The 21,346-nt window shown below is 45.9% G+C and overlaps 1 protein-coding gene across 12 annotated transcripts in view; it reads right to left on the reverse strand.

Annotated features, from left to right (window-relative positions):
• The window catches only part of EPHB1 (EPH receptor B1), a 342,358-nt gene that overhangs the window by 238,038 nt on the left and 82,974 nt on the right, over positions 1 to 21,346 (reverse strand). For all 12 annotated transcript variants that reach the window (XR_012160842.1, XR_012160837.1, XR_012160843.1 and 9 more), the window contains exon 3: positions 6,986 to 7,667. Coding sequence is in view for 5 of the 12 variants with exons in the window: in XM_073360347.1 (XP_073216448.1) it covers positions 6,986 to 7,667 (682 nt within the window). In the remaining 7 variants the exon portion in view is untranslated. The remainder of the gene's footprint in view (positions 1 to 6,985; positions 7,668 to 21,346) is intronic.

Here is a 21,346-nt window from a genome sequence, read left to right on the forward strand (position 1 = left end):
TGAGCAGCTGCAGAGAGAGAAGCAAGACACGCTGGTCTATACCAATAGACACATATTATAATTTAACACAGCTGCATTACCCCAGGGGCAGTCCAGGGAACTAATTGTGACTCGGAGAGTTACTAATCGCTCCCTGGTTGGTTGCCCTCTCCCTGGGCCCAAAGGGTAAGTAATTTGCAACTGGCCTATAGCAGTTAAGTCCAATATGTGTTTATAATGCAAGTTACATTGCAATCTACCCTCTAGGGGTGTCACGAGGAATCGGGCCCATTACTATGCAGTTTGAAAATCAGTTATTCAGTAAATATGTCAGCAAAAGCATGTCAGGGCTGACTGGCCAAAAGCAGTATTCATGGAGGGCAGATGTATCATGGGTTGGACCAGATCCTCCGCTGATGTCAATCAGCGCTTCTGCTCTGAACTACAAGGGGCTACACCCATTTATACCAGCAGAGGATCGGGAGAGGAGCAAGGGGAACAAAGGAGTGAGCTGTAATTCTCAAAGTCACAATTCGTTCCCAGCCTTGCCCCTGGGACAGGGTAGCTCAATTAAACTCTGTGTCCACCTGGCTTTCCCTGGAGGGCCATCTGCAAGGAGACGCAAACACAATTCACACATACCATTCATTGGCTAAAGCAGTTGGACAGAAAATTACCCATGGCTTGGGAACCCAGGTGTTGTCCATCTGCTATGGACGTGTCACGCCTTGGTCCCTACCAGCAGAGTGAGTCTACATGACCCACACCATGCCATCTGCTCAGATTTGCCTCGAGTCCTGATGAAACAAAACAATTTAAAGAAACAGACATGGTATATTGTGTAGACAAGCTGTTAAGACCCTGAAGTCCAACCTCAGACCAGATTTTAATAGTAAGCAGTCAGTGTTCTAAGAGAGCACCCATTCAATAGAACGCCTGAGTTTGTTTCTGTCTTTTATTTCCCTTTCTACAAATCTTGATAATGTTTTTCTGCTGCCCCGCTGACATTTGGGAAGGTCCTTTGGTCACTGAAGTAGGGGGTTTGTAGAACTACTTGGTGGGTGCCACCAGGCTCTAGAATCATTCTCACTCTCTCTCTCTGTGGCTCAATGACTCTTTAATTTATTGACTGAGGGAACCCCACACCAGAATATCCTTCAGGGCCGGGTCACATGCGAATATGCCCCAGGTCAGGGCATTCTCCTGCGAGGAGTGAGACTCCTGCTCAAATCCTTTCTCCCCTCTGTCAGAGGGGGATTTGAACCTGGGTTTCCCACATCCCCTGGGAGTGCTCTAACCACTGGGCTAAAAGTTATAAGGCAGCTGCTGCAACCACCTCCTGTTCAATTCTGAATGGGGACTGATCTGGTAGACATGTTCAGAACACACCTACCAGATCAAGCCCTGCTGGCAAGATGGGTGGAAGAATGCTGGGCTTTCGGATCACACTGGGGCATAAGCAGGAGACAGGTGTCAGGTGTGCAAAGTGAGGCAGCATTGAACCCACCCAAAGTTAGAAACCTAGGCTCGTCTTCACATACAATATATGCTACTACGCATAATTAATCCACCTCCCCGAGAGGCGGTAGCTATATCGACATGGTGCTGTCTACACAAGGGGTTAGGTCAGTACAACTATGTCAATTTCACACCCCTGAGCAACATAGTTATATCGATATAGGTCTGTACTGTAGACCTGGCCTTACCATGGAGTGAATTTTACCAAGAAGACACAGGTGCTGAGAGGGTTTAGGCTTCTACAGGGTTAGGCAACATCCACGTGGGGGGTCTGTGGATTGTGACAGTGTCTAAATCTTGGGTTAAGGTGCCTAAGTCCCTTTGTGGATTTGGGCCTTAGTGTCTCTGGACTCCAGTTCCTCACGTGTAAAATGGGACACTAGCATTTTCCTGCCTCCCAGGGGTGCTGCGAGCTTCACCACATTAAAGACTGAGGTGTGCAGATACCATGGTGTGGGGGCCAGAGAAGTATTATAGATAAGATAGTGAGTTTCATAGTTGTGCTGAACTAATCATCACAGGCACAAATGGAAAAGATAAAGGGAAACGAATATTCCACATCTAGGTGGTTCTTAGTGTCTCTAATCTCTTTCAATTACAGTCATCCTAGCAGTTTGCTAATAGTAACAGGAGTTACAATGTTTTCCAATGGACATGTTATTCTCATGCTGACTGTGTTCCTTTAACCAGCTGGACAAAGTGAGCTTGCATATTTCATCCATTGCTACACACTAAAAAGAGGATTGTGCATGGAACGGCGTACATAACTCTAGGTTCACAGTGATGCTAGCTAGCCATGCAAACACAGCAAAACTAAAGCATTTTAGGAGAAGCCCCAGAGCACTTTACATGGGCAGCATCTCTTCCTGGAATTCTGAAGAACTGTGAAACATACATATTCCTAGAAGCTACTGAGTAGAACTGAGGAAAGAAATTCCCCTCTCCTCTCTCTATCAATTTAAAACAAAAATATACACATATAGAAAAATCACATTATTTCTCATTTTTCAATTCAAACTTTTGCCAAAATTGGAGGTTATTTTTTGTAAGTAGAAGAATATCATTTTGCCAAGAAAATACGTTTTTTATTTAAAAAAAAATCGCAAATTCCTAACCAGTCATTTTTTAAAAAGTGTTTCCCCCAGAAGGTGCATCTAAATTCTTTTCACTGAGAAAAACAATTGATGTTCTACATCAATAAGAACAACATTTTGCTCTGGATCAAATCTGTGATCCATGTGTATATTCATAGTATTTTTTTCACAACTCTACTACTAAGGGCAATAAAGAAGCTGCTTCCAGGGACTCAATATTCTGAGTCATTCTGAACACCTCCCTGTTTCTTAAGCGAGCATCCTAAGTAAATGTCACAAAGATACCACAAAGATGGGTGAGATGCAACATGGACAGACAGATGCAATGTAGAATGTGGCCTTTACCTTAGTGCTTTACTGTAAGCACTATGTCCCCCAATCTTCCCCTTTGCAAAACACAATTAAATCTTCTGTGAAGATTATGCCTTCTTAACACCTCCACCCTTTCCCTTTGATCTGGAGATCTTAAAAACTGTGCCCAAAGGTACAGAATCATACTTACTTTCAGATTGTTTCCACTTGTACTAAAATACATAAGATAATTGCCTCCCTTTTGATAGACTGGAAAGCAGTTTTTTCATGCTGAAAAACTGCATTTTTGCCTGGATGAAAAACTATGAGAGGACCAAGCCTGGTTATTTTTTCTGTATCTTTTTAGGATACATGGAATCACAGCATTTTTAAAACAGGAAACATTCATTAAGGAAAACAGCTACAACTACAGACACATACACACAAGTGCCTACACAGCTTGAGTCCCAGCTTTGTCCTCCTTGTTTACCCAAGGTCACACTCTGGCTGGACCTCTATTCACCTCATAGAGCCATCTAGTGGCTGAATAATCTATTGCAAGTAAACACACCATTACATACCCAGTACTGCCAACCCCAAAAGTTCAAAAATTGCGTCAGCCCTGGCCCTCCCGCCATAAGAGTGGCTCAGAAAGAAGAAGAGTATTTTCTAAAAGATTTTGTAATGGGTTTTGACCTGGTTTTCAATGTTGAACTCCCCCTGCCTCTTCTCCTCCCCTCCGCCCCTGAGTGTGTCTGACAATTACGGTGTTGCCCATTCTCCCCAATGTTTGTAGACCAGGAATTCTGCAAGGGCTCGGGCTGCTGCCTGATGACATGGGCCTTCCACCGTCTTCCCAGCCCTCGACATTCTAATTCATTAACTCTGTGCCCCCTCACCCTATATCTACCATTCCCCCAGCCCAACACTTAATTATGCACCACTCCAGCCCCCACATCAAATTTACCTCCCCAGACACACATCTGCCCCTTGTCAGTCATCACATCTCTGCTCCTCCTGCAGATCCAGGGCTTCTCCTCCTCCCTCCCTGGACCTAGTTTGGCAAGGATGGAGAGAGGAAGGGGGAGTAGGGAGCAGACTGACCATTGCTCACAAGAGGGGAGGACAGAGGAACTGCTGGGCTTTTTCTGCTCCCTGTTCCTCCTTCCCCTCCTATGGATTTCTCCCTCCTCCACTACTTAAAAACTCCTCGGGTGGAGGGGGGGCGTTCTGCCTGCCTTCTGCAGCAGCTCCGATTGGCTGTTCTTCTCCAGGAAGGTGAAAAAGTGGGGAAGGCAGCCAATCAGCTCAGGCTATCCTTTGGAGAAGTCCAAAAATCATACAAGTGCTGGAGCTTTCAGCATCATTATACAGCTAGTGCCAGTGTTTTCTCACAATGAAATCCCGAGAGTCGGCAATCCTGCATACTGTACATCGAACAGTCCTCAACATCTTCATTAAACACAGCCACAGTCCTCGGAGGCCCCGGTTACACAATTTCTATGCAGAATCTAGATGAGCTTGGTGTATTTCCTGATGGTGTATGTTGTTGGCCTACAGCAGGGAGTTCACTGCAGCTTCAAGCCAGCCGTGGCCGACTTTAGCATAAAACAAAGAGATTTAATGTAAACATCTGAATTTCTAGGCTTGATGGTGTCAAGGTTCCCCAATGGCCAACACTTGAAAATTCTCCCCTCTCAGCATCCTGAAATGAATTTCTATAAACAGTGTAATTTGGGAGGGAAGAAAGTAAGTAAAGCTACAGAAAAAACAGAGTACAATTTTGGAAATATTAATAAAAACCTCCAAAAGAGGACATCAAACGAAACAAGTGTGATTTCTGTATTTCTAAAACCAGCCCCGCGGAGGACTCCAGCAGGCAGTATCAAATTGACAGCCTGGATGGCAGAACCCAAAAAAAAAGAGAAAAGTTCCAATTAACGGGAAGAATCAGAGTGCTGTTCCCAGAGTTTCATTTAAATCAGAACCAATCAAGGATTGTTCTGGTTCCTGCAGCTTCGCTCAGGAAATAATGAGAGAGATGAAAGAGGCCCAGCCAGCTAATGCAGTCCTGCATAGCCCTTTGAAGCTGGGAAATCACAAACATCGCTTCGGAGATTTTCCGTTCATGCAGCAGCTGTTGCACAGGCTCCTTCAAGAGAACGATCTGCTGCTTGATTTCCTTTAGTGCAGCCTCTGTCTGAGCACTAACAAACAATCATCGGCCACACGTGCAATGTGTTTTATAACAACAAGATGGAGCAATATGAAGTACACCGTCAAGTGGGTCAGGCCTTAAATCTGGCCTGCCTTAACAGTCTGGATCTAAACTGTTATCCTAAATCCTTCATTCTTACTCCATGGGAGAGAATTAAGAAAGCAAATGATAGCTGCTATTTTTTGGTCAAACACATCCCACCAGTCCCACGGGATTTGTAGCAGGATTTTGACCAAAAGACACTTTTCCCACGATTGTGCTGACATCATTGATGCTGCTGGACAAACAAGGGAGTAAAACCCAAAGGAAGGTGTGCAGATCTGTGCCGACTGATTAAAAGACCATTGCAGTTGACAGGCATCTTTCCAGAGACTCTCTGGGCTTGGGTGCCAATCCCAGAAGCACCCATGGATGAAATTGGTTTGCCAAATGGAAACTGGTGAATATGGAGAGTGCAAGTAACTTTGGTTTCAAGCTCCCACACAGGTATTAAAAACAGAATGAAAATAAATGCTATTTTTAAAGCCCCTATACAGCTTTAAAATGAAAAGAAAAAATAGCCAACATTCTATTTTGTAGCTGGAATTTTTCTTACTGAATGTCTTGCTCTCAGGTTTCTGTCTACTTTGGAAAAGACTCCCTTGAACACCTCCCATGCTCTGGAACAACGCATACCCAGGGCAGAGCTCTGCTAGAAACACACCACCACTGATTTCAGTTCAGCCTAAGTACACACCTAGAGAAGAGAAAGGCAACTTTGCATTCACCATACACCTAAAGATTCCAAAGGAGTTCAGAGCGTTCCACTCAACTACCTAGGTAAACCCCAGATTAAAAACAGATGGTTCGCTTGCTACCTTAGTGAGGGAGGGAGAAAGATATGTCACATTTATTGGATGTCTAGCAGGCTTTCTGCTCAATTTCCCCATGTCACATTACCACCAAGGACTGCACCATATCTAGAATCACCAGTTACTTGTTTCTGACCCCAAAACACTCGTTCACATGCCAATGCATTAGCTCACACATTTGCACAAACAAAAGCTCCTCCCCAAAACACTGGGGTAAACAAAAGCTGGCCTCACAATTGTTTGAGGAAAGAAACAAACAAGGATACGAACACGATTGAATCAAACTCCATGTCAGATTTAGCTGACAGGGCCCTGAATGCATTTCCCCACTAGATCAGGGGTGGCCACTGGCCCCGGAGCTCCCGGCCAGGGAGGCTCAGCCCTGACCCCTCCCCCACTGTCCCCCCTCCACCACAGTAACACCACCGCGTGGGCAGCGCGGCTTGCGCCAGCCCACCTCACAGGCTTTCAAATAAGCCTGTCCTGCTGCTGTGAGCAGCATGATAAGGGTAAGGGTAAGAGGGGTTGGCTAAGGGGCAGGAGGCCCCGGGGGGGGGGCAGTCAGGGGACAGTTGAATGGGGTGGAGGTTCAGGGTGGGGGGCAGTCAGAAGACAGGGAACAGCGGGGGTTGGATAGGGGGTGGGGTTGGATGGGGGGGTGGGGGGCAATTAGGAACAGGGGTCCCGGGGGGCAGTCAGGGGACAGGGGTGTGGATAGGGGGCAGGGTCCCGGGGCAGGGGTTAGAGGCAGGGGGTCCTGGGAGGGGGCGGTCAGGGGACAAGGAGCAGGGGGGATTGGATGGGTTGGGAGTTCTAAGGGGGGCAGTTAGGGGGCGGGAAGTGGGAGGGGGAAGATAGGGGGCGGTGGCCAGGCTGTTTCACAATGCTCAGATCCCCTGACAATCCCTGAGGGCAGCACAGAAGCCCCTCAATGGTAGAATGGGCGCTGGCCAACCTCAGCTGGATTTGGAGCATCCTCTTTGTTAGCAAAGCAAAGCATCATGAAACAATACCCAAGCTGAGCGGAGTCTTACCTTTGCAGGCCACGTTGTTCTCAGCCTCGTAGCCAGCCTTGCAAGTGCAGCGGCCAATGGGAACCATCCACTCTCCATCACCATTGCAGTACAGCTTAATGGGTACGTCCACCTCCTCAGCATTGGGAATGCAGGTGCCACGTGCAATCACCAGAGATGTGCTCTCCGCCCCAGTCATGGTCTCTGGGAAGATGGCAAAGTTCTGCACCACACTCGGGCACTTCTTGAAGAAGACCCTGACTGAGAGCAGTGACATGCAAGCCCCATAGTCCTGGAAGGCAAGGTAAAAGCCATTGCGGGTGAGGGGTCCGAAGCTCCTCACCTCAGTGTTCACCTTCATCAACCGGCCCCCAAAGTCCACCTGGGAGAAGCTCTCATCAGCAGCAATTGTGTCCACTTTGAGGTAGGGTGCCTCCGTCCAGAAGGCCGACTTCTTGGTGGCAATGATAGAGTCCGTCTCATAGTAGTACAGGTTGAAGGTTTCCTTGCAAGAACCAGGGACATTGGGGAGGCTGCTGCAGTCCCGCACGGTGAAGCGCATCTCGGTGTAGATGCGGTGGGCGCCCCGTCTGTTTATGAACGTGGTGAGGAGCCAGTTGTTCTGATTGGGTTCAAAGACGTTGCACACCTGGTAAGTGCGGATGGTGTTCAGGTTCTCATCATAGCCGCTCACTTCTTCCCACTGGACAGAATTAACACAGGAGAGGAAACAGGCAATGAGAAGGATGCAGCAAAACTGGCATAGAGATGACACTTTAACCTATTGGCCCATTAATCACTGCTGCATGCAGGGAGTTAGTGACTTAGAGGGTCAGTGTATTTGGCTTTCGCCTCTGGAAATGTGAGAGAAAATCATGATAAGGCTCAGGATTTATGAAATCAGCAAACACAACACAAAACCACCAGTCCAAAAGCAGAGGAAGAGAAACTGTCCCAGCTACACACACGCACGCACACTTGGGTACAGTAACTTTTAATCAGTAGATCTCAAAGCATTTTACAAAGGGGGAGGTCAGTCTCATTATTCCCATTTTATAGATGGGGAAACTGAGGCACACAGAGGCGATGGTGACCTTGGAAATGTCACCCAGCAGGTCAATGGCAGAGATGGGAATAGCACGCAAGTTGCCTGAATCCCAAGCCAATGCTCTAACCACTGACTCTCACTGTCTCCTATTCATTTCTTGTCCCCATTCTCATCCCTATGCCTCTTCCCAATGCTGCATCCTCTCATGACTTTGAGACATTGTCACAATGACTGGCAAAGCTTACGAGCTATTTTAGCCATGGAAGGGCAGAGCTACGTGGACGAAGCTTCCAGAAATCTTGCTCTCACTATGTCTCTAAGCCAGAGGTTTTCAGACTGAGGACAACTTGATGGTGTCTGCAGAGAGCTGGTTGGTTGCACGGTGCTGCTCTCTTCCTTGTTTCCAGCTGCTAAATTGCATGAAGACATAGCCAAAGACAATACATAGAATGCCTTTTCCATGTGAGTGATTGCTCTAGTTGCCACAGGGATATTACATGAGCATAAATGGGAGGAAAGATGACCCATATACACTCATGAGTGGAAGGGAAAGTGGTACATAAGAATATTTCTCTATTAAAATGTAGTCAGCATGTGGCTCTGAAAAAGTGTGAGACATGCTCTAGGCAGTGCTATCAGATTCTCACTTTCATGAGTAACAAAATCAGCAAAACGAAGACTGAGAATGCAGACTTGCAATTGGATTCATGAAACAGCATCAGTGTAAAACTGGATATGATTTCATCTAAGAGGCAGTAGCTAACTGTAAATAGTTGTGATGACATGAGAGTCCTACAGACAGATTTATAACCATATAATCCATTTATCTTAACTAGTCTGTGTTTACAGTCTCTTTGTTAGTAACAGCATTATTCATGCAGCAGTCTTTATGTGCTACGGTGGATGAGATGCATAATTCCTAGGAATGCCAGTGTCATATGTCTATGTATGGCAAAATTCTTGTGTGTACAATGTAAAATGCTTGGGGGTCCTTATATGTGCTGATGTTAACATACTGACAGGGAAGCAGGAGGTTATAAAACAATATGTTGCCTCTACGCAACATCAGAATGTTATCACAGATTTTGTTCCCTTGTGCTTCCATTTAAACAGTTCGATAAATATTTTCTTCCATATTTCCACTAATAAACTGTAGTCGTGGTGTACGATCCGGAGTACCAGTGTATTCGTACAAGATCTTGTAAGAATACACACATCCACTGGGCACTTTGGACAATTTTACCCCAGTTCAAACTGTGCTCAAGTTTATGAGAGCTAACAGGATCACAGCTGAAGGTGGTCTGGCCGCATTTTGACTAACTGTTGTTAACCAAACAAGCAACAGATGGTGGCAAACAACCCCACCTGATTGTGTCTTCTCTCTCGGCATCCTATTCCCGAATATGCCATGAAAGCTGTACAAAGATATTACTTCTCTGCATTCAACAAGATGTCATTTTGACAGAACCCAGTGTTCTCTCGTTATCATTACAGGACACAGTTGAAGGGTACTTGACGTCATTCTGGCTTACTGGTTCAGTAGGTTTATCATTCCATTTTTGGGCTTTGCATCATGGACCAGAATCCAATTAATTTCAGACGATTGTCTGTCTATCTTTTAGCAGTTACCTGGCCATGAAGCGCATCAGCTCCAGGAGTTTTTCTGACCTATGCAAACTCCCTGAGAAACATCCAGTCCTTCCAGTTTGTCATCAACTACACGCTTGTACATCACTGCCTGCTTGGTTTGCCTGCTAGTCACAGGCCTGTACCAACAGCCTTTCATTCTAGATGCCAAGCTCTGGTTCTAACTCCATTTCCATAAACGACTCCCTACCACACCACTTCCCAGCTTGCTTGGATCTTGAGCAGTGCTGCAAAATTCAGATGTGGATTGTGAACCCCGCAAAGGTCATGAATTTCACTAGCCCCAAGGATATTGACTGCAAACGCAGCTGCAATGGAGAACAGGCTAAATACGCCCACTGCCAGCAATGAGCACTCAGACACACTGCAGAGGCAGGAGCCCATAAGCAAATCCCAAGAGCAGCCTAGTACAGGAGGATCTGGGCAACTGCAGCTGGGACACACCTCACTGTAACTCTCTCAGGAGCCCTTCCTATTCCAGCATTCCCTCTGCTAGTGAGCTGTCTGTGTGAGGCTGCTGGTCTAGTGGGGTGAGGCAGAGAAAATGGGGTGGGTTAGCTCAGCTTAAAACTAGCCAAAAGGCAAGATACCGGACTGGGATTCGATTGTAGGGAAAATTTCAAATCAACTGGTGGGCAGATCTAGTCGGGAGGGATATGCAAGGTCTGCAGATGGATTCTGCAAGGTGGGGGGAAGGGTGCAGAGCAGGTAGGTGTGGGGGAGAGGACTGAAGTAAGGTTAATGGGCAGGGGTTAATTCAAAAGAGAAGATGAGTTCCCTTCACACATTCCTTGGCCTTGATATTAAACAAGCTTCCCACCCCTTGCACAGTCATATGGGCCGGTCACAACTACTGGGCTCTGGGAAGGGTGACTGCTAAGGAGCTGGATGCTGCATGGGGGCAGGGTGGACATGACCCTGTCTCCTCCCACCCCTCCAAGTAGCAACTGCAGCAGAGATTCTGAGGCGCATTCTCTCAGGTGCTCTTGCTAGTTTGGGTCATTTCCACACTACCCCTATCCAGAGCCATGGCTTAAATGCCCTTTGATTGCAAGCTCTTCGGAGCAGCAGGACCCTCTCTCAGCATGACTGGAAAGGTCTCAGCACATGTTCTGAGCATTGCAGCAATACTAAAGATGAGGATGAGAAAACCAGTGGAAAGGGAAAGAGGCAAGGGGGGGAGGGATAGCTCAGTGGTTTGAGCATTGGCCTGCTAAACCCAGGGTTGTGAGTTCAATCCTTGAGGGGGCCATTTAGGGATCTGAGCCAAAAATTGGGGATTGGTCCTGCTTTCAGGGGGTTGGACTAGATGACCTCCTGAGGTCCCTTCCAACTCTGATATTCTATGATTCTAAGTGGTGAATCAGGGAACGGAGCCTGGGTAGCAGAGCCAGGCATGTGAGGGAATATGAGTCTGCAGAGCACCAGGGTGCACTGGGGAAGGGGTGGTCTCTGCAAATCCATGTGCAGGAAAGAACTTGCTTCTTGCATGCAGTCACACATGCTGGGGAATTGGCTTCTCCAATAGAACCCCACACATGAGGTCCAGGCCTTTGCTGGATCCCACTGACATGAATGGTGTCCTGTTCACACTGCTGTCTGGGCTTTGCAGAAGCGAAGGAGGGAGCAGGTAGCTGCGACATAGGCCACACGATTGAGAAACTCTATCTGGAAGAGGCTCCAGCAGTTCATGGAGCCCACCCTTCCCCTCTGTTCTGCCAGGCCTGTGAGTAGGCACCGAGCAGCACCAGCTCCTGCCGGGGGAGTAGCCCTGTGGCCTTTGTAACAGCTGTGTCTTTTGTTGCCACTATAACAGCCACAAATTCATTGTTTCAACAAGATCCCTTTAAATAATTCACAGGACGCTGGGGATTAAGTCAGTACTCTTCCCTGTCTCTGCTGAGCTTTAAAACCCTTCCAGCTGGGAGACCTAAAGAGAGTATAATGGACTGTTCCACCTCCTGCTCCCCTCCCCATTCCAGGAGCCAACTCAACAACAACAACAGCACACAGCAAAGAAAAACTGGGGAAAGAGCTTTGCAGGTAACCATAGCAGCAGGAGCCGTGCTATTCAGCTGTCATTATTCCGATGGCTCACATATGTGATTATCCGAAGCTGTCAGCTGAATGCAGTCTGTCATTCTTGCCCTGACTGGATCGTGTAGAAACAAGTCAAGGGAGTGGCTAGCGGCTGTTTCTGTGCACTGGAGGCGCTCTTCACCGCACCTTGGTGCCAACACAGGCCAACAAGCTTATTCTAGAGGGATCACTTCCCCTCTGGGGATTTCCCACTCTGAAAATCCCTCCACTCTTCCTGCTGCAGGCACCATAACCTGTGCTACCAGGGACTCAAGGGGAGTTTTGCAAATTTGGCCCTTATATTTTAGTGGGGATACATACATGCCTCATGAACTGAAACATCCCGGCAGCTCCTGCCATTAGAAATAAATTCACCTTCTGGTGTAAAACACAGGTATGGTACTTGTGCCATGTTATCATGTGGTAATCCTGCAAATAACTTGTGCCCATGCATAAAACATCTGAAGAACAGCTAGAGTACAGCAGATCTATATTGTACACACAGTATATCTACACTGGTCTATCTACCTACAGAAAAATCCTGCTCCATTCAGCTACCTCTTAAACACAATGGGCCAGACCCTAAGCTGGTATAAATCAAAGTAGCCCAAGGCAACAGACTTCAACTTACATCAGCTGAGGATCCATCCTAAAAATGGTAATTATAGATACATTATATGGCTGCTTTGCATAGTAATACCTACACTGTGGTTTTAAGCCTGTGACAACCTGGTTCCTTATACAACCTGTGTAAAGCCAGTCTTAAGGGCATGGCCAGGAATGAAGATCTGTAGCTAATCGAGTTCATGTGTGCGGCTCTGGTAGTGAGAGCGAGTGGAGTTCTAGGGAAGAGCCGTCGCCAGGCCAGCCGCAGAGAACACCAATATGATGCAGGGAGAGTAACTCACTTGGTCAGCATAGAAAGGAGGCACAAACAATCCCTGGAGACGTGAAGGAGGAAGAGATGGCAAGAGCTTTTTGGAAGCAGCAGCGAGAGCTTGGGAGGATGAAGAAGGAGCAGGGAAGAGGGGGTTGGGGAGAGCAATGGGCGTTCACATCTTAATCTTAGCCATTAGAGATGGAAAGAAACATACTAAGTCATCCAGTGAATGCACATCGGCTCCCCGCAGTATCATGGGGAGGAAGTGGTGTGGAGGATGGGACTGAAGAGAACTTTTGGGAGAGGAGTTGAGAGCTGGCCAAGCAAATGTGTACATTTTACACACAGCAATGAATACCTAGCAAAGCTCATTCCTCCAGACATATCAGGCCCTCAGGTGGTGCTGTGCATTTTGACAAATTTCTATTAAGCCTGCATAGCATTATACAAAGTCATTGCCATCTGTATGTTGACCTGTTAGCTATAACGCAGTGTGCACATTTAATTGTGAGTCTGGACCACAATCGCCATTTTGCTTTTGCTCTTATTACAATGGATTGTTGGCTCATTTGTGCAACAGAAAAAAAAGCTCAAGTGAAAAACAAAGAAACCAAAACGGATTCAAGTGAAGCACCACCACCGGATGTATAAGTTTATGTATTTGTGTAGCAGGGTGTACACTACTACAGACTCAAAGAAGGGGGGCACAATGAAATAAGTTTGAGAACCACTGGTCTAGCTATCTGTTCTGTGTACTCTTTGTCAATTCTCTCTTCTCTATAGCCCCTGTCTGTGTATTGTATCTGTAAGTCTAGCCATATGTTTGTCTCTCTATATATGTCATTTTTACCTATCCACTTGTTTACCTATCCACCAGTCTTTTGTCTGCATACAAGTATCTGTTTACCATCCACTTAGGAGATATATAGACAGATAACTATCAATCCATCTGAGGGATTTCAGTAACAAACTCTGTTTCATGTCAGTAACTTCTTTCCAGTGTTGAGTTGTGCAGGGAAGTTTTGTACAGAGAAGGCGAAGCAGGAACTTCTATTAACCCTGTCGCAAAACACAAAGAGAAGGGATAGTCCATGGAACCAAAAAGGTGGCAAATTAAAAAGGATACAAGGAAATATCACACAATGTACAGTTTGCCTCTGCAATTCACTGCCACAAAGATAGCAGAGAGGCCAGGAGCTTAGCAGGATCCAAAAAGAAGTTTGAACGCTCAGATGGCTAAAAACAACATCCAGAGCTAAAACAAGGATTAAAAACAAATCCAAGAGTTTTAGGAGTGCGGCAAATTGCCGGCACTACTTTGATGGGTCTTGTGCTTTCTCTTCTTGGGGTGGGGGGTTCAGGGCACCGTTTCTTGCCCCTGAACTGGGGTATTAACAGCTCCACTAGTGTCCTAGAGGAGGGGAGTGGAGACGGAGGGACCCAGGCCTGCCCTCTACTCTGGGTCACGGCCCAGGGGCCCTAGGGATAGCGGTAAACCGCTTGAACTAGCACTTCCTTCCCCTGGGCTACTTTCCTCACTACTTTTCCTTACTTTCACCAATCCACTCTGCTTCAACTCCTCCAAACTGCTCTCTACTCCAACACCAATCCACTCAGCTTCAACTCCTTGTCTTGTCTGATTGAAGCGGGGGGGGGGGGGGGGGGAATCAGGTGACTGGCTTCAGGTGCTCTAATTGGCTTCATGTGCTTTAATTGGCTTCAGGTACTTTAATCTATAGCAAACTTGCTTCCCTCTACAGGGAATAAGGCTCCCTTAGAACACTCTGCTGCTGCCCTCTGGCCATGCTGTATCACAGAAGGGACATCAGACCCCATGCTCTGAGGTATATGCCAGCCCCTCACAGATCGTGTTAGAAGGAACTTTCCCTGAAGGCAGGTTATTCCCTAACTGTCCTTTGCAGGGTTCTTTCACCTTCCTCTGAAGCAGTTGGTGCTGATCACTGTTGGAGACAGGACACTGGATGACATGTAGTGGGGCTGGAACAATTTTTACAGTGTGTGGGGGGGGAGTTGAGAGCCACTGAACCAAACTGTAAATCCCATATACGATGGAAACCACTTCAAGCCAAGGGCTGCAGCAACTACGATTTCATGGATATGGGATCTGATCCAGTCTGGCTGCTCCTATGTTCCTGCATCATTTGCCACCCCCACACTCTCTATGTTCTTCACAAGCTTTGTTCTGTCTTTTCCAAATACAGAAAGGGCTCAACTGTGTGTGACGTGGCTTTGTTAAAGGTGCCAGGTGATGCCCCACAAGCCTGAAACCCAGAGGTTTAAAGCACACCCCCACACTCTCCACTGAGCTTAAAGGTCCAAGGATCCAAGGGAATCATTTTTAAAGGATAACCAGATACCCAAGCTCTGTGTGTCCCACTGGGCTGATGCTGTGAGAAACACATCAACAATGCCTCTTCTAGCCACACCAACTCATGCTCCTTGCCTCTCCTCTTGATTCTCAGCTGGATAGGATAAACAGGAGCTGCTTTTGTCCCAACTGATCCTTAGCATAGCTGAGAGATAGGGCAGCTTGAATTGGCATTTTCTGTTGAACTTCTTTTTAGATGGAATATTGGGTTCTGACTAATACATGTCTTTTTCAATTGAACATGAACATTTTCAATTTTTCCATTTGCAAACCAAAAATCTGAAAACCAAATGTGAGTGGTTGGCCAGAATATCTCTCTTTTCTACAGGTTTTAGACATACAATTTAGATTTTCATCCAAAAAGTTTGTTTTCCATTACCTAACATTGAAAATTTTCAGCTTTGTAGTTTTGGGAGTTTTAATGAAAACAAACAAACAAAAATATTCAATTTTTGTCAAGATTTTCTGGCGAAAACCAAACCATTTTCCAACCAATTTTATTGAAGTCATGGGCAAAACTCTCATTGACTTCAAAAAGACAATGATTTCACCCATAGATCTTAGAGGCCAGGCTGTGAGAAAGAGCTGTAGCTGCATGTATGAGTTATGAGGTCATAAGTCAATACAGTTTACAATATTCTGGATAACTCTTATCTGAATACATTTTATTACTGTTGTGCAGACGTCCAGCACCTGGACTGGCCAGGAAATTGCACAAACCTGCTTTAGGCATATTTATTGAGAGCTGTTAAGCTGAACAAAAGACTAAGATTGTGCTGTTACAAGAGGATACTTAAAGAATATTGCTTCAATGTTCAAGTAGGCATGGGAACAGGAGGAGACACTGCTTAGCACAGACTAGCATCCAAACTGGGTTGACCATTTCACCCCTCTGGTCTGGTTTTAATATACAGATGTTACCTCTCTCTATGACAGTGAGAGCTTTATTGGAATACTGGGGCCAGTTTTGGTGTGCACACTTCAAAAAGAATGATGAAAAATTCAAAGGGCTTCAGCAAGGCGCTACACGAATAATTGAAGGCCTGGAAAAATACCTTACCATGTGAGACTAAAGACGCTTGCTCTAGTTATTTTGTCAAAGAAAAGGTTAAAATAGTAACTTGAACGCTATCTACAAGTACCTCATAGTAAAGGGCTCTTTGATCTAGGATAGGGAGGCATAACACGAGCCGACACTTAGATGTTGAAGCTAGATAAATTCAGACTAGAAATAAGGCACAATTGTTTAATAGGGAAGGTAGTTAACCATTAGAACAATTTACCTCTTGAGGTGGTTGGTTCTCCACCACTGGGAGTCGAAGTAGCATAGGATCTCTTTCTAAAAGACAGGCTCTAGCTCAAGCAGAAACTATGGGCTCAAAGCAAAAATTATTGGGTGAGGTTCTGTGGCCTGTTTTATGCTTGAGGTCAGATTAGATCATCATAAGGGGCCCTTATGGCCTTAGAATCTATGAATTTGAGAAATTCTGAACTTGAATCTCCTATGGAACTGGCTGCCTCTAGCCCAAGAAAAAGGATTTGTTCCGCCATGCTGCATTTCATAATGCACATTTTGCACCTGCCTCCTGAGGGCTTCCACCGTGCCTGCTTATGTGGGGCGATTACCAGCACCTTTCATTTGCTGTTCCTGTCAGCATTTTGGTAATTTGTCAATACCAGCTATGGGGCTGGATTTTCACAAGGACTCAGCTCCTGAACAGGCATTGGAACAAGGGCACGATGCTTACAAGAGCCCACACTGAGCTCCTCTCACAAAAATCAAAGTTGGGGCCCTTGTTTTCGTGCCTCAGGAGCTGAGCAGTTTTGAAAGTCTGGGCCTGGGCACTGAGAGCCTCAGAAAAAATTAATTCTGACCCAGGGAGGGCAAAATAAGAAGCAGGTAGTGATCAGGATACAAGATCACAGGTTAGAGGATTGTGAAATGCTAGTGCGGACAACTGTGGCAGGAGGAAGGCTGCAGGAACCCGAATGGTAACCACACTTATGTACAACCCCTGCTTACTGAAGTAGTCTTAGCAACCGGCCGTAAAACTCAACTAGATTCAGTTGGGATTGAAAACTTCCACCAAGATAAAACATAACCATCTGAAGTATATTGGATTTTTCACTATTGCAATGATCTGTCCTTACATATTTTCACTGCTTTAATGAAGCCATCCATCTCACCATCCATCCACTGACCTACGTCTGTACCACCTCTGTTGTACTACCTCTATACCATAACCCTCTAGCTATCAATCTGTTATACCCATCTATTAAACTGAAGCCAGTCTTCCTAACTGATTCACTCCCCCTTGCCCCCCCCCCCCCCGCCTACCTTTCTGTCCCTGTCTTTGTCTATCACTTTCTCTGTCAGGGGAATGTGAGTCAGGTTATTTTATGCTTCCATTCCTCAAAGACTCGTATTGTATAAGAAAGATGTTTTAAGTGCCTCAGGGTGTTTTGTTCCTCATTACTTCATAAAAGTGACATTAATAGCCAGGGAAGAGCACTGCTGAGTGCAATTATGGATGATGTTCCAGGTATGAAAGCTGTTTTGAGCCTGCTAATGTTTCCTAATTACAAGCCTTTCGGTAGAGAGTGAAAGAGAGGATGGAGAACAGTGACTGAACTGAGTGGTTTACCTGGAAGGAGGAAAAGGGGGGAAGGGAGTTCAGAGACTTGTCTATATGTGGAAAACCTTTCCTTTTCTGAAGCCTGGGGGCCAGCTCGAGGACAAGATCTATCTGAAGGAGTACGTCTGTGTGGCTGAGATACAATTCTGCGTATCAAGTCAAATGCAAGCAGCCAACTGTGCCATAGACTGAGTCCTCTTTCCATGGGCATCGAAGTGGAAGCCAGGCAGGAAGAAACCACTGCATGGCAATCACAGGAAACAGAACAGAATTTGCTTAATGTAGCACCTGTTTGAGTGGCAGGGCCAGCAACTCCGATATAAAGTTCCAAAGGCTATTATTAAGAAGTGCTAACAGTTTGCTTGGCCCTTCACACAGGTATTATGGAGGCCTGTGGCCCAATTCTCTGTTACTGGCTTAGTGCTAGTGTAACTCCATTGAATCCTGACTTACACTGGTGTAAGTAGATCAGGTCCACTGTCCTTGCCCCAAAGAAATACGCTTAGTTGAGAGACAGCATAATAGACATTAGGCGATCAGCAATAGCTTGCCCGTGTTGGTTAGAACACTAGGGTTATATTTCCAATTCTTTCCATCAGGTGCCATAGAAACCCCTCTCTGGGCAGCAGGAACCAGATTTTATTTCTCCTCTGGATAAATTTATTTCTCCTCTAGGTAAATGCTACAGAAAAACAACCAGTTGACAGGAAGATATTTGCTCAATGGCTGCTAAGGACACTGCAGAAAACAGGCAGGACGGAAAATTATCTGACAGAGGCTGGTATCAATCAATGCTGCTTTCACCAGTGCTGGTAAGAGAGGCCATTAAAACTAGAAGGATCTTTAGAAGAGAAGTAATCCACTGGGGTAGGGGACACATATGTGTCTCCATTGCCTTAAGTGGGGGGAAGGAAAGAAAACATCCCTCTCCACAATGATCCCACTGTCTACCATGTTTTTGGACTCTGGAGCTGTGGTGGCATGCTGCTCTTACAATATGCTATGCTGGAAGGATCTCTGATGAGGAGCAGAGGACTCATTCTTTGCCATGGACCTGGACCTGTAAACATATGATGTTGCCTATAAAGTTGTAGAGGAGACATGCAGGCCTGTAGGCCTTGCTTTTTTCCATAGGCTGCTGTTAGAATGGAGGTATAATACATTCTCTCTCTCCCTCACACCTACATACCCTCATCCACCCCGTCTGGGTGAGCCCTTATATTTTGTCAAGAAAGAATGCTCAGGTGCCTAATAAAAATGAATCTACTAGACAGTCAGGCAGCTGAGCGATCACAGGCTCAGATAGACAGATCAAGGCTGAGGGATAAACTATACATGACCCACAATTAGCCACTGATGAAGTATGAGCTCGGGTAAAAGGACCCTTAACTCTCATGGTGAAATCTTGTAACGATGTCTTCAGCTACTTTACATCATATCTGGCTTTTGTAACATAAGGTAGAACAAGTAGGTCAACGTTTTACAAACTGGGCTCTGGTTTTATGTGGCTCTATTTTTAAGTTTCCCCCCACATCCAATTTTCAGAGCTGTTGAATGCCCAGCGCTCCACATTAAGTCACAACCTCTGACACCTAGTTGCCAAAAATGATGAGTCACTACTGACAAGATGCTTCCATACCAGTAACAGCAGCAGTGGCTGCTTTAGCATCCTTTCTTAGGGCTGAGTCAACAATATCGGTGCGTAGCATTTTTTTAGGAAAATGTTATCTTTTATGCATCTGCTACAAGAGAGAACAAGGCAACATCTTCCATGGGTATCACTACACAGTCCACCTTGCTCCTGGACAGGGTAGGAGCTCTGAGCTGGTTTGCTGAGGCTTGTGGGGCTGCTGGATGGACTCACTCAGCTCTGATGATGTCCTCTGTTGCTGGGAGCAGGGGTACACATTTGCTAGACCTAACAGACATACTTCAGCTTTCAGTGCCCAGCCCACTTAATTCCTGGTGCTTCTCCTTTCTGGGGCGATCACGTGGTCAGGAAGGTCTAGTAATGGTACCACCCTCCTATTCTCTCAGGTGTGTTCAGGAGAAAGAACTTTTCCCATATTTTCTCCTGTAAGACTTTGGGCATGGAATCAGACAGTTGCCCATCATCCCAGCAACAGGGCAGTAGTTCTGCGTTTTTCTCCTCATTTTCACTTTTGACTTCCTGGGAACCCTTGGGCTAGAAGAAAGCGAGGAAATACCCTCTCTCTTTTATTTAAAGCTCTCTCCTCACTACCAGGGCCTGCTCTACTAACTGGACCTACAAGTTTACCTTAACTGTGAGTTCAACTGTAAAAAGTGAGTGAAGGTTTAAAAAGATGTCAAAATAACCTATAAAAATGATGAGAAAAAGGTGCACATGGGAGACAACGAGACTGAATTAGACCCAACAAAAACCCTGCTGATAATTCAAGGACTATCTTAAGATCATGTCTGGTAAACTTGAGCGTGGGACTGGATATCTATGGACAAAAAGTGAACAAAATAAGAAGGGAATGGGCTAGTCTGGCTGTTGCTCCCTTTTGGTGTTCTTAAAGAGAGAAGACTGGGGCAGGGGAGAGAAATTAGCAGAAGCAGCTGTCAGTCAACAACTGCTGGCTGGGTTGATGAATGGATGAAGAGGCTATTGCTACACTGGCTGACTAAATGATGAGAGAACAGCTCCACCATTATGGCAGCTGCCATCCCAACCATCTGCTGGGAGTACTGTGACCTCTGCGATGTGGGTTGTCCTGACCAGACTGGGCCAGAGAGGGACCCAAATCACACTGCCATCTTCACCAGCTCAATCCCAATCACTAGCTGGGATGTGAGATTGACACTCCCTTTACCCCATGTGACCTTTTCTTTTCCACCTGACTACTTCCTCTCCCCCCACCCCACCCCTGCTTTTCCTTCTGTCTAAGAGGAATCTGGCTTAGCCAAACAAAACTGTCTTTTGTGTGACACTGATGGAAGCCTGTTACCTGAGAGCCAACTAAAAGCAATTCCCTAAGCAGCCCAACGTGGGTACAAGCCTGCCAGGTCTTGGGGGAGAGGGGGTGCTGATAAGGCCACATCCTGTGTTTTTCCAGTACTGAATTTTCAAGTAAGAGGTAACACCAGAGACAGAAGCTGGATTGTCTCCCTTTGCTGGTCTTTTTCCCTCTCTTGTGCATGTTTGTCTTCTAGGGAACAGGATTGGACTTAACAAAAATAAGCAACAATTCCCGCCCATTTCAATGCACTTATTCTTTTCCCCCAGATGGACAGTTATTACTTTCTAAGAGACTGCTAAATAAAGGGGGGTTTGTTCTAAAAACTCTCCACCCCAAGGGAAAGGGAACAAGGGATGCTGTTTAAGTGACAGTCTTACTTCATACTTTACATTTCAACTGTTTTTTCTTCCTTACTGTATCTTATCTTTCATACAAGGTTAAAAAGGAGTTTAATGGTCTCTCCACCATGGTATAATGTAAGCTGAGGTCTCTGTCTACTAAACCCCATTTAAAACGTTTTGATGTTGACGGTGACAGGGTATGTGAACACTTTTGGCTCTTTGGGTCCAGGTATTCCATCTAAATTAATACAACAAACCTTAGCCCTGGAAGACTGAGACACTCGGTTCTGAGGTATCTGACAAGGAAACCTGGGAGTCAAAGAAAGAAACAACAATTCTGTTTCCTTCCCACCGAAGAGAAGCTGTCAAGTTTAGTTG

Source organism: Lepidochelys kempii, chromosome 9 (assembly GCF_965140265.1).
Source record: "Lepidochelys kempii isolate rLepKem1 chromosome 9, rLepKem1.hap2, whole genome shotgun sequence".
Taxonomy (NCBI): Eukaryota; Metazoa; Chordata; order Testudines; family Cheloniidae; genus Lepidochelys; species Lepidochelys kempii.